This window comes from Gadus macrocephalus, chromosome 1 (assembly GCF_031168955.1).
Source record: "Gadus macrocephalus chromosome 1, ASM3116895v1".
Taxonomy (NCBI): Eukaryota; Metazoa; Chordata; class Actinopteri; order Gadiformes; family Gadidae; genus Gadus; species Gadus macrocephalus.
In genome coordinates this window covers 19,680,628-19,702,826 of record NC_082382.1, presented here as the reverse complement: position 1 = coordinate 19,702,826, position 22,199 = coordinate 19,680,628, and the positions used below count along the sequence as shown (strand labels likewise).

The window sequence follows — 22,199 nt, the reverse complement described above, 5'->3', positions numbered from 1 at the left end:
CACTGTAAACTAATTAAAGTGTGTTGTGTTACCAATGCCGTGCGAGTCTGTGGGGCCGCCCTCCACTCGCTGAACAGGCCTCTGTTCCAACAAGTAGAGAGAGCAGTCGGAGGGAGAGCTCTGAGAAACGCTTTCCTTCAACGCAAAGTCGAAGATAGAATGCCATCTGATCAGTACCGGAGGGTGACTGCGCACTGGAACCCTGGGGCACAACAGGGTGGCGTTTTTAATTGGTTACATTAATCCGTCTCTGATGGGCTGAACTGGTGAGAAGCGACACATTGATGTCATGTGAATTGGTACTGTCACCTACTGTCACCTACTGTCACCTACTGTCACCTATTTAGTGTTGGGGGGCTGTGAGGTAATCCCCACGCCTCTCCCAGTGAACTTAAGGCTTAGTTATGGTTTGCACGTCGACACAACGCAAGGGGCATTACGGACCCTCCTTGTGTCAACAGCAAGGGCCTGACGTGCGCCTCCCAAAAATGTTAAGACCGGTCCGCTCACTAAAACCCGACGCAGAACCAAAACAGGTTCACGACTGCGGCGAAGCGTCTGCGTGGTCCTTGTGTTGCGTCTACGTGGAACCATAACTGAGCCTTAAGTGAGGTCACCCTCCCCATAATCTCCCCCAGATCCAGTGAACTGAGCGAGGTTACCTGGGGTTCCTGCGAGTTAATCCTCTCTAACATGTACTAGCATGAAGGCGTCCATGTAGACGCCTGCAGTATAACCCTTTTGATAATATCCGAAACGAAGACTAAAAGCTCTCACTTTAAAAAAAGCCCTGAAGGTAAACAGCACATATAAAATATAATCATTGGAAGATATGTTTAGCCGTCGTGCACGTGTGGTCTATCGCACCGCCAGTTCCATTCATCGTGAACTCTCGCCTCTTGTTTTCAATAATGACTCATTTATTTATTTTTACTATATAAAAAGAAACATATTTATATCAACATCATCTCTCACTTGTGTGAATTACATATCCTCTGGGATCCACATTGCAACACTGGTACAATTATTTCACACGGTCATATCGCTGTGATGTTTCTTTTTTGGTACACAACGATTTGTTGGCCGGCTGAATACTGCTTTGCAAGTCAGAGGCCCCTCTGAGCGTTAGACCGTCATTTCCAATCCACTTTCCCTTCCAGCCTGACATTATAGCCATGATGTGATATATTACGCCAAGCATGATTCTGTCTGTTGTCAAGACACCACAGTCACTCGCTCTTAAATAGGGCTTCAATGTGTTGCTTCATCCAACTCTTGGTATAATGATGTTTACCTAGGTATAAAGATTGACCATCAGTGGAGGAAACCTAATGATCCGTGTGAAACATATTTATATACACACACAATTCATACAGCATGTGTCTCATTATTCATATCAAAACAAGTGTCAGGGTTCAAACCATCTTGCAACTGGTATTATGAGTATTGAATTATACAACAAAATGCTTGCGAGTGGTCTTTTTTGTTTGGCATTGAGATTCATTTTTATTCGTCGTCGAGAGGCAACAAGACATGGGAACACTCGGTTCTTCATTCCCTTTTTCATATTTTGAGCCAAATGTACAGTAGCAGCATTTTCATCAATAAATAGTAACCTTACTTCATGCCGTTGTACACAACAACTGGAAACGTAGGGGGCCTCTTCTACCACCCCCCCCCCCCCCCCCCCCCCCCACCCTCAAAAACACCCTCTCCCTCTGCCCCCCCACTACGACCGGGTCAGAACAGCAAGACGTCACCTCAATGACATCATCCACCTCCTCTCTCGCACACCTCCTCCCCCTCTCGACTCAATCCTCTTCTCTCCATCCCTGGCGTTGATTGAGGTACTTCTGCCTTCTTGAGCCTCACTTCTGCTCTGAAACCACCTCAGTTGTACACAGGGCAGCCGGAGAAAGGTGTGTGTGTGTGTGTGTTTAAAGTCATTAGTGGTCACGACGACCGTACCGGGACCTTCTTTGGTCGCGTGCTCAGGATGCCGTAAACACTCTGGTTACAACTGGTAAGGGGGCCCGAGACGTAAAAGAAACACGTTTGAGATCCACCCCCTGTGGAGGAGAGGAGGGTGTATTTTGTTGTTTTTTTGTATTTATTATTTACATTTACCTAGAAAATACTGTAATGGGGAAAGGGACACATACTTGGATACAAAAGAAGACAAGAGATGGTGACGGGAGTGTTGTCCCGGGATCGGGCAGGATTCGCTGTGTTCACATTTGTACTTTTTCAAAAGGTGTTTCTGCAATATACTGTATATATCCCCAGACAACATCACAGTATTGTAAACGGTGTTAAAAATCTCAGGGAAAGTCTGTAAAATGTTGGCAGCCGTCTGGTCGGTTTGGCCCTTGGTAGATGATCCCGGACAGGGTTAAGATTCACAGCAGTCTCGCGTCACGGAGACAAGGTTAGTGTGCACAAACATGAGCGAGGATTTAAAAAAACACAGAACAATGTAGAAAAGAAAAAGAAGAAAAAAGGGAAGGAAAAAAAAGTGCATGTTTACCTTGAGAGGTATACACAGCATTTTTTTTTTTTATCACAAGCCTTTTTTTAGTTTCGACTGTTGTGTGTAGATGTCAGTGTGTGTAGTGTCAGTGTGAGAGTGTGCGTGGACACATGCGCCACATGCTTTGAGTTTGGGTGAGATTTGGGGGCGGGGCTAGGGAGAGATCAAGGCTGCTTCCCTGAGTCGCGTTCAGGGGGTAGATGAGCTAAACGGGGAGAGGTTAACCATCCACACACACACACACACACACACATTTACACATACACACACACAAAGTGGCACGCGGCTGTGTGACCATTTTGTGCTTTTTATCCCAGGTGGGACTCGAGAGGATTATACAGTGTTTTTGTTGTCCTCAGCTAGCAGATATTTTTGCTGATAAGCATTGGTTGAAACAAGGCTGCCTGGTGAAAGTGAGGTGAAAATCTGATTTTTTGTTTTGTTGTTTTAAATCAAAAGCTCAAGAAAATCTTTCAAACGCTTTAGAAATCCCCAGAAAAGATAAGTTATTTTCTAAACCGTCAATAAAACACAAAAAAAATTACATTATATTGAAAACAGCTGAAAAAATATATTTTTTTCTATTTTTTTTATTTGTACATCATGCCTAGGCCTATATTCGATGGGTTACCTCAGCTTGCTTAAAAGAACGGAAGAAAAACAGAAAGACGATAGTTTATCATAGTATGCATTAGAAATCATAGAAATCAACGTCTAAATCCATTCAAGAAGAATTAGCACCAAATATCAGTTTAAGTCATCCCCCCCACCCCCCTCCAACATCGCAGGTCTGTATAAAACTGGATTTGTACCCAATAACTTGTTAAAATTGGCAGTCATTGTAATGTTGTCATTTTTGACAGTTGCGATCTGGTTGATGGTTAAAATATCAAAGAGTAAAACCCTACTCTATTATTTACAAGACAACGTACGCTAACTAGCTAGCTCGTTAATATAAAGGGTGGATTTATCGGCATCCCAATAAATAACAAAAGACCCCATATGGAATGATATGTATGGATCGAGCCTAGTTCATCGTATGGCAGTGAGAAGTCATGACTGTTCTTGAGGTATATCCTGCTTACAGGTGGAAAAGGCTTGTTTTTTCTTTTTCTCAAAAGATCCTCTTCTTAGCAAAAACAAATGCATGTTTATCATAAAGTGCTAAGTTTTCAAGATGTTCTACTCTTAAAAAAACAGCAGCTCAACACAAACATTTTAAACTTGTATTTGTAATAGTATTTATAATTTAAAAAACATGCCGGTCGAGCTACTGAAAGTTTAATAAAAAACAAAACAAAAACAGAATAAAAAATAAAAAATAATTGATGATGCTCTTATTCCTACGCCTCTAAAGATTTTCTAATAAGCCTACAAACCTATGTCTGGCAGTTGGTCGTTCCCATAGATACGCACTACGTTGGATGGGTCCCGTGACAACGTGGAGCCTAAAAAGCGATATCGCGGGGCCTAATAGACCCTGGCAGGTACAGATGAAGAATCTCTCTGTAGCTTGTTCCCACACGAGATGGAAATCGAACATGCTACGCCCCCCACACCCTCAGCCAGCAACCATTCGAAGCCCCTGGCACGCGAGTGTGATGGTGGCTGCTCCTGAAAGGTCATGGTGTGTGGGGAGGGGGGTTAGCTGATGGCTAAGGAGAGATCTATTACACATAACTCAGTGGCACTTTGGTCTTCCTGGCGCACAAGCCTCCCACGAGCGGTTGGCCGCGTGTCGCGTTGGATTGAATACTGTACATTACACTGCTGTTTGTTTGGGTACGTGTGTTTCGAGAGGGGGGGGGGGGTTACCAGGGGGGGGAGGAGCATCTTTCTCTGGAGCTGAGGACCACCGCTTTGCTACATTTCAACTGACAAGTCGTCCACCCTGTTAAATAGAACTTCATCGCACCTTCAATCCCCCCGTAAACTCTAGTCTCCCAATGCTAAGGTTTCCGGGGGCAACCGTAAGAAAGTCAAAAAGCGCACGGGAAGGCCCGTCTCTGGTGAAAGGCGGCTCATTGCGACTCCGATTCCGATTGGCTGATGCTAGTGCGTTGTGACATCACGACCAGGATAACGACCCATCCTTGCGCTAATTAGGAACCGAGGAAACAAATCGCAATAACCGCCCTTCGGTCGTGTTGCGTCGTTCGTGGGGTTTTGTGACTATCGAGTTCCCTTCAACACCTCCAGCCCAAAGAGAATACCAAACAAAACCAAATGGAATTCTGCTTAAAATCCACAGTGAGCTAACACACCGTACCTCCCTCTCCGGCCACCCCATCGCAGCTCAGCACGCTAATGCTAATGCTAACTGCGGAGGGTGAGGTTGGGGGGGGGGGGGGGGGGGGAGGGGAGGGGGTGGGGGAAGGGGGGGGAGGTCAGGGAGCAGCCTCGGATCGCATTGTGTTTGGAGGGAGTGTGAGGTATGGTGCGTGTCGGTGCTGTGTGTGTGTGTGTGTGTGTGTGTGTGCGCGTGTGTGTGTGCGTGTGTGTGTGTGTGTGTGTGGTGTGTGGACGTGTTGGTGTGTAGGCCAGATTATTCTGGGGTTGTGGTGGTGCGGGGTCAGGTATCCATGTGTATCATTTGTTCATCTCTTGCCGCTGCGTCGTAGCGATAATACCTGCATGTCCTTCTGTGTTGACGAGGGCGGGGAGGTTTGAGCTCGGTGAAGGAATGTCTTTCCCCACCGTGCACAAGGACGCTCGTATTAGTGTGTTGACGTGGATGCATTATATAGTGTGTGTGTGTGTGTGTGTGTGTGTTGATATGTATAGATATAGTGTGTGTGCGGCAGTGGGGGGCGGCGGTGTGCGGGGGGGGGGGGGATGGGATTGCGCCGGGGTCCGCCCCGTCTCATTCAGTCAATAGCTTGATCTCGTTGGCGAGCAGGGTGTTGAAGTTGTACCCGGGGGGCTCGGCCAGTCCCTCCAGCAGCCCGCCCAGCTCGGGCAGCTCCGGGTCCGAGGCCTGCCCGCGGCGGGGTGGGCTCGGCCCAGCTCGGGGTCGCTCTCGCAGGAGGTGGAGCCCACGCTCATGTTGCACGCCGCCTCGGTCCCGCCGCCGCCGCCGATGCCGATGCCGCCGCCACCCAGCGAGACCCCGGCGCCGGGGGGCCCCACGGGGCCACAGCACACCTCGGGCTCGCTGCTGCTCGACACCACCGACAGCAGGGACATCTTGCGCGTGATCAGGGGCCGGCCTGGCAGCAGCGAGAGCGCGTAGTCCGCCACGATGCCCGCCACGTCCATGCGCACGCCTGGTCGAAGGCGATGAAGCCCACGTTGGCGTTGGCCTCGCACACCACGAAGGAGCCGTCGTCCAGCTGCAGCAGGTCGATGCCGCACACGTCCATGCCCAGGATGTTGGACACCTGCGTGGCCAGCTGCTTGCCCTGCTCGCTGAGCGGGCACATCATGCCCACGCCGCCTGGAGGGGGGGGGGGGGGGGGGGGGGGGATAGGAGAGAGAGAGGCAAGGTGGGATGGTTGAAGAGAGAGAGGGGGGAGAATAAAGAGGGGGAGGGAGGGGAGAGAAAGGGGGAGTCAGGAGGAGGAGGGGCGAAAGGGAGGGGAAAGAGGGAGGGGGGGAGAGAGTGGTTGGGGGAGAATAGCGTGCGTGGGGGGGTCGAGGGGTAGGAGAGAAAGAGGGAGTTGGGAGGGTTGGAAGAGAGGTTGGGGGGGGGGGGAGAGGCAAGGTGGGAGGGTTGAAGAGATAGGTAGGGGGAGAATGAGAGAGGGGGAGGGGGAGAGAGGGGGAGAGAGAAGGTTGGAGAGAAAGTGATATGGGGAAAAAGGAGAAAGGGAGGTGAGCGAGGGCAAGGAGTTAGGAGAGAAAGGGGAGCGGGAGGGTTGGAAGAGAGAAAGGGGGAGGCGGGAGGGTTGGAAGAGAGAAAGGGGGAGAATAGAGGGGGGGGGGGGGTTGATGAAGGGAGAGGTTTGTGGGTGAGTAGGAAAGAGGGAGGGGAGGAGAGGGGGGAGAGAGAAGGTTGGGGAGAAAGTGATATAGGGAAAAAGGACAGAGAAAGAGTGGGAGGGAGGGGGAGGGAGGGGGAGGCACAGATGGAGATCAAGACAAAGAGAAATGGAGAAGGAGAGAAAGAGGAAGAGAAAGAGAAATACAAGGCGAGACAGAGACAGACAGAGGAAGGGGAAACAGAGCAGAAAGAGAGACGTTAGGACAGTTTATATGCATTGTCATCGTTCCTTGTTTTCTTGCCTTGTTTTTCACTTCAGATACGATTCTCACATTGACTCTCTCATGATGTGACAAAACCGTTGCAGTTGAACATCCATCTCCACACTGAAAATTGTATTTCAGAGACCACTCCCGCCCTCCATAATCAAAGCTGACAACGCGCATCGCGTCAAAATTCGCCCAGCTCAGAGCGTTGGGGTGCTGCACCCTTTACATAACGCGAGGTGATCTTTGTCCCAATTATGCCACCCTGCGTTACCACCGCCCTAGCAAGCACCCTGGACATCTGTCACTAGCTCGAAGGCGGGGTCCCTGTAAGTCAGGGGGGGGGGGGGGAACCAGATCCAGCTAGTTATGACTGTGGAGATGGTCGGCTGTAGTGTCTGTCTGTTGTCAGAATCTACTCTACTGGACAGATTCAGAGATCAGACTGTAGTCTACTGGACAGATTCAGAGATCAGACTCTGGTATACTGGACAGATTCAGAGAACAGACTGTAGTCTACTGGACAGATTCAGAGATCAGACACTGGTCTACTGGACAGATTCAGAGAACAGACTGTAGTCTACTGGACAGATTCAGAGAACAGACTGTATTCTACTGGACAGATTCAGAGAACAGACTGTGGTCTACTGGACAGATTCAGAGATCAGACTGTAGTATACTGGACAGATTCAGAGAACAGGCTGTAGTATACTGGACAGATTCAGCATTGAGACTCTGGTATACTGGACAGATTCAGATATCAGGCTCTAGTCTACTGGACAGATTGAGCTCTCAGACTCTAGTCTCCTGGACAGATTCAGCGATTACCTCATCCTGCCTTGATTCATAAGCGGCAGGTGCCATGCAAAATCCGCCAGAGAAGCCATAATAATAACCACCAACATCCGTTGCACAGTGCAGAGTAACAGTGCTAAAGAGGGCGCTGCCTATAAAGTCATCGACTCAAGGCAAACGCAGGTCATCGGTTAAACACACACCACCTTCCAGCGGGTCGCCCCCTCTCCACTGGAGAGCTCCAGCCCAATGAAGATCTTCCTCAATGTCATACCCCGCGTGGGCTATCATGTATTGAGATGCACTGACCTTTACCAGTTAATCTGTAGCTGCGCTAGGGAATAAATAACATACCTGGTTTGTGAAGTGCGTGCGTGTGGTTGGTTTAAGCAGCCTAACCTGTCCTAAGTCAGGCTGAATGAACCGTGGGGCCGGGTGAGGCTGCACACCTGTTTCACATTTAGTATCAGGGCACACCGGGTAAACCAACCATCACGAAAGAGAGAGCGAGAGCGAGAGAGAGAGAGAGAGAGAGAGAGAGAGAGAGAGAGCGAGAGAGCGAGAGAGAGAGAGAGAGAGAGAGAGAGAGCGAGAAGAGAGAGAGAGAGAGAGAGAGAGAGAGAGAGAGCGAGAGAGCGAGCTCTGGCATGTGGGTATTCACCACCTGCTCTGCATAATCCCATTTTGCCTCCTCCACTGCACTGGCTTTGTAGGAAGCCTCTACCGGTGGCCAGGTGCTGGAGGAGCCCGTAAAGCCACTTAAATAAGGAGAGCCACTAAGGAACAATCGCTATTGTTTACTATGAAGCAGATGTTAAAACAGCAAACGGAGCATTGAATTCTGATGAATTCTGATGCAGCACGTTAAGGAGCAGGTAGGGGTTGGTCATCTTGCTCAAGGTAAATTCAACTCCCCTAGCCACTATCCTCCCACTCCCTTGTTCTTGAGTTGTCGGCCTGTCCAGGATTTCATTCTCACTGACATCCCGGAGTAAAAACCCATGCCAGGTTTTCAGAGCAACAGCCAGGCACGGAGAGAGCTGATTTGCCTAAACCCTGGTACCTCTGGGTTAATGCTAATTAGAGGAACTACGTGGTTGACTCGTGAAACACATGAAAGCGATCTGGATGTGCCAGTGTATGTATCATCGTGTTACTGCAACATGATCGTTCCAAGAATACACAACAACGATATCTTTGGGAGTCATCAGTCAGCATTAAAAGGTGATAACATAAATCAGGTGATAAGACGAGCCATTGCTGTAAAGCTTGAAAGGCATAAACCTGTTCTAATCTGGAGATGGTGAAGTTGTGATCAGAAGGGGGAGGAGCCATTGGCAGCACCTGCTGTTATGGTCTTAACTATCCAGTGGGGGGAGGGGCTTATCCAAGGGGAGGAGTACTTCATGTGTTGGATACCTAAATGAGGGGAGGGGAATTCCCGGGCTTTGTTATTAACAAGTGGGGGCACTTCCTGTCATTGTTACCAAGTCAGGATGCTCGGGTGGCTGGGTGTGTACCTACTCTGGGTTGGGTGAGGAATGGGTGCCAGCCTACCCAGGAGGCAGGTTGTCTGCATACCTACAAGGATGGGGTGAAGGCTGTGTGTCTACCTGCTCAGGGTGGGTTGAGGGCTGGGTGTCTACCTGCCAGGGTGGGTGAGGGCTGGGTGTGTACCTTCTACGGGTGGGCTGAGGGGCTGGGTGTGTGTGTACCTACCCAGGGAGCGGGCTGTGTGTGTGTGTGTGTGTGTGTGTGTACCTACCCAGGGAGCGAGCTCTGTGTGTGTGTGGTACCTACCCAGGGAGCGTGCTCTGTGTGTGTGTGTGTACCTACCCAGGGAGCGTGCTCTGTGTGTGTGTGTACCTACCCAGGGAGCGTGCTCTGTGTGTGTGTGTGTGTACCTACCCAGGGGAGCGTGCTCTGTGTGTGTGTGTACCTACCCAGGGAGCAGTTGCTCTGCATGCGCCCGTCGGTGGAGCAGCGCTGCATGGAGCCGATGACCCGCCCGCCCACCAGCACCACGCGCACGTCGCGGCCGTGCGACTCCTTCACGTACTCCTGGAAGAGGTAGGGGGCGTCGTGGCGGATCAGGTGGCACAGGTCCGAGAGGTGGTGCTTGTCCCGGGCCAGGAACACCGCCTTGCCTGGTGGGTGGAGGTGGGTGGAGGCGGAGGGAGTACGGAGGAAGCGGGTTAAGAGCGTGGAGACCAGTGCCCGGAGCCACAAAGGCATCGGAATAAGTGAAATCCTCGAAACGATCCTAAAAACGGTCAAAAAAAATAAAACTGCCATTCCCCGAAAGATATCTTGAGAGAATAGTCCTATCGTTCATTTTGAACATTTCCTGTGAAAAGATTAAATGGGATTCTTGAAAAATAAGATTTTACATTCGTGTGTGGGTGTGTGTGTCGGTGTGTGTGTGTGTCGGTGTGTGTGTGTGTGTGTGTGTGTGTGTGTGTGTGTCGGTGTGTGTGTGTGTGTGTCGGTGTGTGTGTGTCGGTGTGGTGTGTGTGGTGTGTGTGTGTGTGTGTGTGTGTCGGTGTGTGTGTGAGTGTGTCGGTGTGTGTGTGTGTGTGTCGGTGTGTGTGTGTGTGTGTGTGTGTGTGTGTGTGTGTCCGATCTCCCCTTCTCTCTGTGCAGCTATTTGAAGTGCTGTACGAGCTCACAGTAATCTCACTTTGTCACCTTTCTTCCACACGAGGCTAACGCGTTGTCACACTGGCTACGACACTCGGCCTCCAATTACCCCCACGAGGCCCCGTCAGGCGGCTGACACGACCTCTGACCTGCCGCCCCGCCACTCTGCGTCCACGGAGGGATCATGTGATGTGCTCCGTGCTGCCACATGCTATCCATGTAGAGACGCGCACGCACGCACACACACACACACACACACACACACACACACACACACACACACACACACACACACACACACACACACACACACACACACACACACACACACACACACACACACACACACACACACTAAGGCTACCCCTCTCTCTGGGGCATAATACAACCATTTATTTGTACCTCATCCAGTTGAATGAACAACAGAGGTTGGTGCTAGCTGGAGTACGCTAATGGTCACCAGCCACCGCAGGAGGGAGAACAAGGCCTGGAGATGGGGGTGGGGGTGGGGGGGCCAGGATGGCTAACGGCTGCTTCCCCTACAATGCCTCATAACGACTGAGGAGTGATCTAAAGTCCATCCTGCACAATGTAGGAACCAACGAGGTGTCGGGGGTGTGAGAGGGCAATGACCTCCATCTCACCACAGGAAACGCAACATGAAAGCCCCGATCGTGGACTGCATAGGGGATGTGGGGGGGGGGGGGACAAGGCCAGAAAGAGAGAGCCTCCTGGGTGAATAATTAAACGACAGCGGGGGAATCATTAGCTTAGTTTCTCAAGCGTCCGAAGGACCTTGACGTCTTGACCTCCTGTTTGTTTGTTTGTCCTGGGGCACTTCCTCCCTCTCCCCCTTTCTCCTTCTCTCCCTCTCTCTCCTTCTCTCCCCCTCTCTCTCTCCTTCTCTCTCTCCCCCTCTCTCCTTCTCTCCCTCTCTCTCTCCCTCTCCCCCTCTCTCCCTCCCTCCCTCTCCCCCTCTCTCCCTCTCTCTCCCTCTCTCCTTCTCTCCCTCTCCCCCTCTCTCCTTCTCTCCCCCTCTCTCTCTCCTTCTCTCCCTCTCCCCCTCTCTCTCTCTCTCCCCCTCTCTCCTTCTCTCCCTCTCTCTCTCCCTCTCCCCCTCTCTCCCTCCCTCCCTCTCCCCCTCTCTCCCTCTCTCTCCCTCTCCCCTCTCTCCTTCTCTCCCTCTCTCCTTCTCTCCCTCCCCTTCTCCCTCTCCCCTTCTCCCTCTCCCCCTCTCTCCCTCCTCCCTCTCCCCCTCTCCCCCTCTCCCCTCTCCCCCTCTCTCCCTCCCTCCCTCCCCTCCCTCTCATTCAACAGGCTGTTGATGAATTCCCTGTAGGGGTGCGCCGGAGGGCGGCTGACCATCATTAGGGCGATGGTGTGAGCGGGGGGACGAAGACAGTGGGGGGGGGGTCTCACCTCGGTGGCCGCGTGCGTTCTTCACCACCACAGGGTAGCCCAGGGGCTCGGCCTCGTCGATCATCTTCCGGAAGTTGTCGTGGCCACCTGTGAAGCGGCACACACACACACACACACACACACACACACATACACACACACACACACACAAACACACACACACACCAAACACACACACACACACACACACACACACACACACACACACACACACAAACACACACACACCAAACACGCACAGACACACGCACACACACGGAATGTACCAACACAAACACATAGACAGACAGACAGGGGTATAGACACAATGTGCCAGTACACACACACACACACACACACACACACACACACACACACACACACACACACACACACACACACACACACACACACACCACACACAAACAAAGAGGCATAAGTATAAACATAGCAACCAACACAATCCGACGCCAACACAGTCACACATACCTTTGAAAACGGTTTGATTGTGATAGCAGCCCTTCACACAATCCCAGCTGACTGAGAGGATGGAAAAGAGGGGGGGGGGGAGCCACCATAGGAAATGTAGCTTGTTACTATGGAAACGGCACACACCAACTCATAACAGAGGAGGCCGGCCTGGTCCATGTGATGTGATTGGGGGGTGGGGGGGGGGGGGGGGGGCAGGAGCCTGCACCATCTGCAGGCTCGCTATTGATTCACACCAGATGACATCGGTGCATGCGCGTCAAACTCTGTGCTACTTTCCTATCAACGTCCCGTTGTTGTGCTTTTATTTTGGTCCGAGCAGGGCTCTGGCATAAGAGGACCCCAGACACACCTTGTTGTGTGTATGTGGCATGTTGTGTGTGTTTGTGCGTGCTTGCATGCATGTTGTGTGTGTGTGTGTCCCTTTTTCGGCCATTTTCCCCCCTCAGAAGCAGAATGCCGCCCCTTTCCTCCACATGTGTAGGGGAAAAGCGTTTCCACTTGACGGCGCACCAAATGTCAGCCTGCTGCAGTCCGCGTCACAGGCTGCATGGAAGGGAGGGCGCAGGCGGGGGGGGTGGGGGGTGTTGGGTGCAGCTTTTATTCTGAAAATCACGAGGGGGATATCACATCCCCCTCGTGATTTTCAGAATAAAAGCAGAATAAAAGCTGATGTGGATGTGGCAGGGTTGGGGGGGGGGGGGGTGCAGGGGGGGTTACATAAGCCCTCCAGCCGCGCTGCGTGCACCGCCTGGCCTACTGTTCACCAGAGAGGGACACATGGAATTCAGGGCTCTCTCTCTCTCTCCACCCCCCCCTCTCTCTCTCTCTCTCTCTCTTTCTATCTCTCTCTCGCTCTCTCTTTCTCTCTCCCCTCTCACTCCAGTCATGGAGCCAGAGAGAGAGAGAGAGAGAGAGAGAGATAGAGAGATAGAGAGAGAGAGAGAGAGAGAAATAGAGCGAGGGGGAGAAAAAACAACCGAGGCGGGAAAAGGAACCCAAAATAACATAAAATCCGATACGCAGCAGTGGGTTCGTTCGGCCCCTTTGTTCGTCTTGAAAGAGAACCACGTGAACACGGAGGGATGGAGAGGCGACCCCCCCCCCCCCCCCCCCTCCCCTCCCAGCTCTGCTCGCCGCATTCCGAGCACGCCGTCTTGTGCTGAGGAACAGGTTTGAACCGGAGCTATCCAAGGCAATCGCAGGGAACGGGGGAACACCGCGCGACGAAGCAGACGATGGGAATGTTTGCCGATACAGGAGTCTGGGGCTCTGGAGGCTGCACGTGCATGTGTTGGTGTATGCGCGCGTGCTCGCGTGCGTGTGTGTGTGTGTAAGCCGAGCTTGGACACCAGATTGGCTGACTGTTGCTACCGATCTGCATCAAAGAGCCTTATGCGGTCCCAGGGATTATGATGTAACTAATTTGACTGATGGTTTGAAGGCAGAGGGAAAGTAATTATTGCTTGTTCTGCTACCTGTGGCGTGGATTTGTCGAGTTGGGTACAAAGCATTTTATGACCCTGAATGCCAAGAATACAGAAAAAGATGCATCCCCAACACACTTAAGATGCTAGGTCCAACATATCTCTGGGATCAAATTTTACAAACACAAGTGGTCCACTGATTTGAGGTAAAGGCGGACGGAAGATTGATGCAGACTTTGTTGAAAGTTCGAGGAACTAAATGTTTTGAACGCCTGTCTATGGGTCACTTTTTTTCAGGTCACATGTTTTTTCACTCAGCCGTGAGAAGGTTTCAGCGACCCAAAGGAAAACAAGGCGCAAAGGTTGTTAACCAGTGAATGGAAAAAGTGCAGGCTGTGACGACCGATGTTTTGAAAAACACTGGGTCCAAACACAAAAATATCCGTGGACGATGGGTGGATCCAGACGGCCAACATGTGTGTTGGCGGTGGAAGTAGTAGGGTGTAGGCAACACAATCACACAGCTTTTCAACGCTGACTTGAACTCAGTCAACTCCACCGCAAACTCTTTCCAATGCTAAGGACTCAATAACAACATTCAACGCTAACCATAATCCAATTCAATGCCGGCCATAACCTCATTCCATGCTAAACCTCAACCCATTCCATGTTAACAAGAACCCCATGTAATGCTTACCACCTCATTCAGTACCAAAAACAAACCAATTCAGTGCTTACCACAACCCCATTCAATGCTAACTAAACCAATAAAGACTAACCACCCCTCATTTAATGGAAAACCAAAACACCATTCTACACTCACCATAAACCAATTCCATGATGGATGGAGGACGGGGGGTGGGGGGGGGGGGTGACTCACCGTACGAGAAGGTGTCAGGCAGGGGGACCCCGTGTCCCGCCAGCTCCTGGAAGGTCCAGAACTTGTTGACACAGTTGAGGATGGCCTGTGGCCGGTTGATGAGCCGACAGCCCATCTTCTCCAGGTGCCGCAGCACGGTGATGTCGCTGTCCGACTGCACCCATGGCGTGGGCACGCGCACCACCGCCACCTGGGGGTAGGAGGTCACCACCTCCTGTTCTACGCGGAGACCTGGAGAAGACGGAGGGGGGGCCGTCCGTTAGAGTCGGCTTCGGATCCATGCTTTGATTCTCAGAGTTAAACCAGAGGTGTTAGAAGCACAACCCAATCGCTTGTCATTAACAGTCCTCCATGATGCCTCACACATGTGTAGATGATAGAGCCCTTAAACACCTGTGCATTGTTTTTGGGTTCCTTTTGGGTTTAGTTTCTAAGATTCAGTTGCTGAGGTGCAGACTGGTTTCGAAAGTTGACCGACGACGGTAGCCTGTGGCTCCTGCGCTGGTTATTAACTGGATTGCGTGGCCGCTGGCCAGAGTAGAGTCACTGCTTTAGCCAGCTTAAGACCAGCCAGCTCCATTGATCGCGCCTCCGAGAGGATTTGGAAACTGCCCCGCCTGCTGTGTGTGTGTGTGTGTGTGTGTGTGTGTGTGTGTGTGTGTGTGTGTGTGTGTGTGTGTGTGTGATGGACTAATGTGATACCCAGACCCCGTGGCCGCAGGGCCAAGGCAGGTCGCTTTTGCGGCTAGCTCGGCGTTGCACCGGTGAGCATACTCGAGGAACGCACTGAGGAGCACTTTGTCTCAATGTAGGACAGTCGGTTGGGGAGGTTTCAGATTCCCCAGGGAAACGACTGGAGATCATTTACAGTACAGCACACGACAGAGAGAAACCCTTTATGCGTCAGTTTCATTTGATTTCAGTCGATAAGCTCTGCATCCCTGCCCCCCCCCCCCTCCCTCCCTCCGCGCCACCCCAAATCTGTTTTAATGGCTCCATGAAATCGTGCAGTTTATGGATTATATTTCCTCTTCGGAATCCACATTTATAAGTTTGGATAACAGTTCCTACGATTATCTACTGCCTTGTTGAGTCCAAGATGCTCAGATATACGTCACATAGCAACCGCGGAGCCAAGGCCAAAATAAGAGCTGATTATTCCAGACAGACACAGCATTTATGAGCATGCCTTGAGCTTCAAGGTACTGTTTAGTTACAAAGAATGATAAAAACAGCTTGCATTCCCTTCCAATTATACAAAAGTCGACACCAAGGGTGCGGATTGAAATGACGCTATGCTGAAAATGTTAACATTTGCTGAAATGCTTGCTATTATCGGGGCATGATCACTGAACACGATCGGACAGGTTCCCATATGAATCAACCTCTACTATAGTCCATCATGCTGGCTCTCTATGACGTAGGAGAGGGGACACATCTACACATGCTCAATTATTAACTGGGAAATGTATTATTAATTTCCCATCGTGGCTACGAATAAGCAAGAATAATGATTTTTGGGCAGGGATGAAGTGGGCGGGGCTTAGACACAGAGAAGCAGCAATGAATCACATGCTGAGGAACGACAGCTCATCAGGGAAGGAACGACCGGGAGGAGGAGGAGGAGGAGGAGGAGGAGGAGACGGAGGACGGAGGAATGATGGGAGGTGGAGACAGGGCTTTTCGCAATTGCCCCAACCCCAGCACTTCACCTCCTCCCTGACCTGCTTTTTCAGCCATCTTAGGATCACACCCCCACCAAGTCAGTACCTAATGGAATTGGAGGGGGGGGGGGGGGGGGGGGGCTTCAGTGGAGCTTGTGGGAGGTTCCCATGGTACATGTGCATATGAATGAAGGGGGGGTGAAGGGGCTGAGTGGCTACCTGCAGGGTGCAGACCCCCCTCCCCCAGACACTACATGATCAATCCCCTCGTGCAATGCCTAGCACTGCATTTCACCTCCCCGGAGCGGGTAGGTAGGTACTATGTTATGCCTTGCGAGGGAGAGAGCTGCAGAGCTGACAAAGATCCATCCCATGTTCATTCCTTTCACCAAAGCAGATGTCGACGTTGACATAATTCAAGACATCGAATCATCATTCACTAAGAATTTGATTCGTGGAAAAGCCATGTTGTGGGTTTGCATGAGGTGACGTGTGCGTGTGTCTCGTCTCCTGTAGATCTCTAGCGTGTGGAGAGGCAGGAAAGAAGGTCAGATATGTCCTGCGCTTTCTCCAATGCCTCCAAGGGTCCGGAGGACGGCGGGTGGGAGAAAGCGATGAGCACGTAGAGACGTGTGAGTGTGTGCGTGTGTGTGTGAATAGAAAAGCCCAGGCAGCCACCGCCCCCCACCCCCTCCAACGACCCACACGGCTCCTTGTTGCTTCTGCTGAATCAGAGAGATCACAGTATTCCCCATTCAGTGCCTGACCAGACTGCAGCTCGTGGGCGACCAACGAGTTGTGATACTGTTTGAGCCGGGGGGGGCCGGATGGTTGCTGTGTGTGTGGAGGGAGGGGGGGGGGGGGGGGTTGGAGGAGGGGGCTTAAGATGGGAACGTATTCATTGTCTGTGCTCGGCTCTCTCGTCTCCAGAGGAACAAACGGTAGGTCGGTGGGGCGGACGTGTGAATCGCTGCCGGTTCTGTTTCGGCAGAGTCGTTATTCACTCGCGCTGCCGTCGCCGGTCACATGACCATTTGAAAACGTTCAGTGAAAAAAATAAAAACAGCCCTCATGACCGTTTCAGTCAATGGAACACAAAGAGGCGGGCCGGGCGCTGGGTTTTGTATCCTCCATGTTTTTTGTATGGTCTGGTTGACTTTTGTTTCAACAGTTTCATTTCATCTTACAGTCACAGCAGCAAGCCAGAAGTTCCCAATGAACTCTTGTGTGTAACAGTGTGCGTGCGTTTGCGTGTGTGTGCGTCTTGTTTCTCTTCCCCATTAGTAAGTAACCTGTGCTTAATATTGGATCAAACCTCAGCATTCAGTGGATCCTAGGATTCTCAAGAATGCCGGTGACCACAACATATTGACCTTGCTGGGACATTCAAGCATCATTTCTTATCGTAGATAAGAAATAAGGGCTCTATCAATAAGACAATAAGATTGTCCCTCAGATTTCACTTTCAGTGATTCATTCATCATTGGTGGTGATTTTAAAATGGATTTTTATGATAATACATACTCACTGAGTCACTTAGCGCAACACACCATGTGACAGGTCGCACAGTAAAGGCGCTTTCACTTGAGACGCCTCAGACACCATGTGTGACTCTTACATTATTTTAAAATTTCCATGCTGGAGAACACAGAGCTGGACCTAGTGACACGCACGGTGTCCAACCGCGACTCCAGTGAACGCGCCTAGAGAGATGCTTGGTCTCAACCCATGGCCTGAGTATTGATGGTATCTGCTCAGAAGAGCTGTTTGCCAATGATCTTGAATGCATTTTATTTTATGTTGTTTTCAACCCAGAACCCCGCCTGCCACGCGAGCAGCTCGCTCGATCGTAAACAAGCTTGCGGTTAAGAACTTCTCAGCGTTTGATAGAGGCCGGGTTATAATGTGTAACAATATGGTATTTTGTTGCAGTCGTTTCATTTGAAATGCTCTGCAGATCTGGAAAGTGTGGTTCCTGTTAAATCAAGATTGGCCTACTCTGTATCTCCTCCCCGTCGATGAAAGACACCATCCGTTGTTTCAGGCGTATATATCACACAGGCGTAAATATCACAAGAATCTCGAAGTCCAACGTCTGCAACTAAAATACCTTATCTGCTTTGAACCACATGGTTGAGGATGTCAGAGCTTACTCTTTTACCAACCTAATCTCCTCCAGTAAAATAAATCCTTAGCAACTTATATTACTAACAATATTAACAAAATTGATTCTAACCCTGCTACACCATATGTGCCTCTGTTCTCTAGGGATGACTGTAATCCCTCTCTCACTCACTTTGTGGACAACAGTAGAAATTTTAGGGCAATGGTTTTCTCTGCAACAATACACACACTCCTTCTACACACTGTTGTCTGCACTGTACTCTGTGGACACTTTAAAGCAAAATGCTCATCTATTCAGACAGGCTTTTGGCTAGTATTATGCTGGTTGCATAGTATTTGATGTCTTATTACCATTTTTCTGTGTTTGCAGTGTATTTTATGCTGGTGAAGCACTGTGTGATCTTTGTCGGTGAGTGCCATATAAATAAACTTGAATTGGCTACTTTCTTACAGAGAAATAACAATGTGGATGTCGTGACCATTACCCTGCACAAATAGCCACAGAAAACCGACATCCACATTCCTGTGATCAGTGAATTGCATCTCTTTGCCATTAACATGGGATCAAAAACAATGAGTAGTTTTGCCTTTGGTTAACAACAACTCTTCTATGTTCCTTGCTGGCGCAGAGTAAATACAAACACATGAGGTCATAGTTTGAGCAGAAGCTAGGCACACTAGCATTGAAACCCCCCTACATTCAGCTGTATAAAGCGTGTAGCTAGTATAATCACTGCCAGTGCAATGGTGCATCAATTGGTCTCTTAGTCCGGACCTTCTATAAAAGTCGCATTGTTTTGGTGCACGTCCAAGTAATAAAATGGTTGCCACTGTTTTGCTTGAATAAAACCACCAGCTGTGTTTTCTAAAGGTGATCTCAATTGAAACTCCCAGACGTGAGCCCGGTTTGTGTTGGAATCGTCTTACAACCTTAATAAAAAGCTTGAGATGTTATGATCGATTTCTCCTCCAGGTTCCTAAACACCACCTCTCCAATACCTGCTTCTTATGGAAACAGCTCCCTCTAACTAGACGACACAAGACACCGTCTCCTTACCGAGATCTTAAAAATAAATCCCTCATTCATTAGATTGTACCAAATCACACACTAAATTAGCATTAGAGTGAAAATGTGGAGAAATCCACAGATACTTGTTTTATCAAATGTGTAAATACTTAAATGTCTAAATCCCTAAAGTGCTTTCTAATACCTAATTCGATGTTCAATCCTCTGCTGCTGGTATATTTATGAGAAAGGGCTCTAAAGCTTGCCTGGTGGTGTCTGATAGGACTGCAAGGAAATGTAGTCATTTGTTCCTAGCCTGCCTTCTGGTCTTTTTTTGCACATCCCTTGAACACACATCTTGGGGCTAGAAATGCGTTCCCAAACCTGATTGGCTGATTGCCACTCTTCGTGTGTGTGCGTGCTCGCGTGTGTGTGAGTGCACATTGGGGACATGGCAAACTCATTAACTTCCTCACAGGATGGACTTTAGCCTGAGTGGGTCACTGAAGTAGCAATATGTGAAATGGATCCCTTCCCAGTGATGTGAAGAGTTGTTTGTTTACAAATATTCATTTTTTTTTTTAATACCTGGCCTCTCGCTTAAAGGAGTAGGCAAATATTAGCTCCAAATGGTGACGATATGCATATTTCCATAACCCTAACCCAAAACGATACCTCCTTTGCCCTTGGCTCTGGCAGGGAGAGCCTTGAGTGTGGTCAACATGGATTAGAGTTCAGGCTAACTGCCCTGTGCCTGTTGTGACTCCCTCGATCCCACAGGTCTAGCTGCCTACCTACCTAGCTATGTAGGTCAGTGTTCCCCCTTCTTATTGGCTCCTGCTTGAGTAAGTTCGCATTGTAAACACATTTAAGCCTACAATCAACAATTAATTAACGCCATGGCACTGGGCAGTGTAACAAAAGACGTACAGCCATAACACCATAAAAACGTACAGCAACTCGTTATTACACATCTTACAGTGTGCTTGGCGATCTCTCTTAGTGTGAAACATACCGGTAATTACAGCACAATGTGTATTGCATCACTGATGATAAGCCTATGATTAGTGTCAGACTAAAGCTATTACATAGATAGAGACATTTATTACAAGCGATACTTGCCCTAATCTAATGTCTACAGCAATCTGTAAATGTGTTTTTCCCCACCAACCAAAGTGAATCAGCAACGCTAATCTCAGACACCTTTCATTAGGCTCAAGAAAGGCCGTACCTCACACCTGTCTGGTAAATTCTGTGCGCGTCTGTTTGTCATGAGTTCCTACTTTATCGACCACTCGAGTCATTACGACGCCATCGGGTATCACCGCAATATTACAAATAGCCTCGCAATTATGTGGCGTTGTTGGTCCGCAAAATGAACATAAACATAGCGACGTCGAATGGCAATAAGCACAGCTGCTCGTCTTCATGTGCCGTCATGTTCGCCTCCTTTACACGTGGCATCTTCTGCAATAACGGTGTTATAAACACAACAATATTTAAATCATAGTGGCTCTTTAAAATGTATATCAGCCGACTTATTCATTTAAATGAGAAAAAAAAATGTATATCTTTATTACCAACCGTTATAAATAAAAGCCAACTAAATCCAGCTGTCACCGTATTGCAATATGTGTATTGTGTTCGTTATACGTGGGCCTGCCCATTATAAACACACAGCTACAGATCGGTCAGCAGTACGCGTACTGCATGTGTTGAGCTGCCTCGCCTAGCCAGCATCCATCCACACCAACCCATACACACATACACACACACCGTCTCGAAGCGAGGAGACGAGAAAGTGGGTTAGGCGGTCACCGTCACACTTAGCTTAGCTTCCCTGGTGGGGCTAGCCGCCTCCAGCTACCAAACAATGCCCGTTAGCCGTTAGCCTCTCCCAATGCAATAGCCTATAACGACGTGATGAGTGTATCGAGTGAATCAACCAAACCCAAAACCAAAAAGCGATTTTACATTTCTTATAAATCACACAACATTCGGGCGATTAATCTAAGATACTTGCCTAGGTTCCCTTCGCTGATAGTGAGGACGATCTGGTCCATGAGAAGGGAGCGGAATTCAACATCCTCCTCCACACATCGCTCTTTCAGCGCCCGGAGGATCTGGACCTGAGGGTACTCCTGGTGGATACGGCGGTCGGTCACGAACCAAACCCGAGAACACATACTGATGTGATGTAGTGGAACCGAGCTTGAAACCCGACGGTGAGATAGCGCGTCTTTACAGCCACCCGAGTTGTTGTGCAGCAGCAGCGGCAGCGGCAGCGGCAGCGCTAGCAGCAGCGGCAGCGGCAGCAGCAGCAGCAGCAGCGCGGGATCCGACAGCGGCCGGGGGTTCACACAATGGAGAGCAACAGCTAGCTGCACTGACGAGCTGGACCTGCCCACCACCACTACCGCTCGGCTGCAGCTGGTCGGATCGCGCTAGCTGGAATCACCACGTTTCGTTACACACTCTATTTTCATGTCATTCGCAGGCGTATAGGTGCACGGCGCGAATCCGTCGGTAGTGGTCGCTCGATGTTTCAGTAGGGGGCGCGTAATCTGTTCTGCCGAATACAACTCTCCATCGATGCAGAGGCGACAACTAGCACATTTGCCCACAGGGGCAAAGCAACCAGAGCTAGACGTTATAGTAGCCACTGTCCCGTCGCCTGGAAACTCTCCAAAAAGTTGACCGGTTTACCCTGCTGACTGGCAGATTGAGAGACCACAAGAATGTGGTGAATAAATTACAATGAAAATGCCGATATTTCCTAACTTCCTTTGGATGCTATCCAAGGTGCTGAAAAGTGTACGCCGTAAATGTCTCTGGAACGCGCTTTGGATTACAACTCCACTTCTCCGCGCTCTCGCGCCGTCAACAACCCTCCAATGGTATGGGCGGATTGGAAACAGGGATCGCAACTATATACGCACGTAAACGCCTTCGCCCCCCCTCGGTCCAATCCGAAAAGGGAAGGTGTGGACAAAACCCGTGCACGTGAGCCAATGGGTATTGTTCGGGCCGAAGGGAGGGCGCGGGAGTCGAGGCAGTG

General features: G+C 50.0%; 1 protein-coding gene across 1 annotated transcript; it reads right to left on the bottom strand.

The window, feature by feature from the left end:
* Positions 1-1,073: 1,073 nt before the first annotated feature.
* Positions 1,074-22,199, bottom strand: rimkla (ribosomal modification protein rimK-like family member A). The gene is given in 6 exon segments (XM_060051718.1): positions 1,074-5,790; positions 5,793-5,966; positions 9,457-9,660; positions 11,573-11,659; positions 14,348-14,578; positions 21,165-22,199. Coding segments are annotated over 6 exon segments (1,248 nt in total). The 5' UTR covers positions 21,328-22,199; the 3' UTR covers positions 1,074-5,401.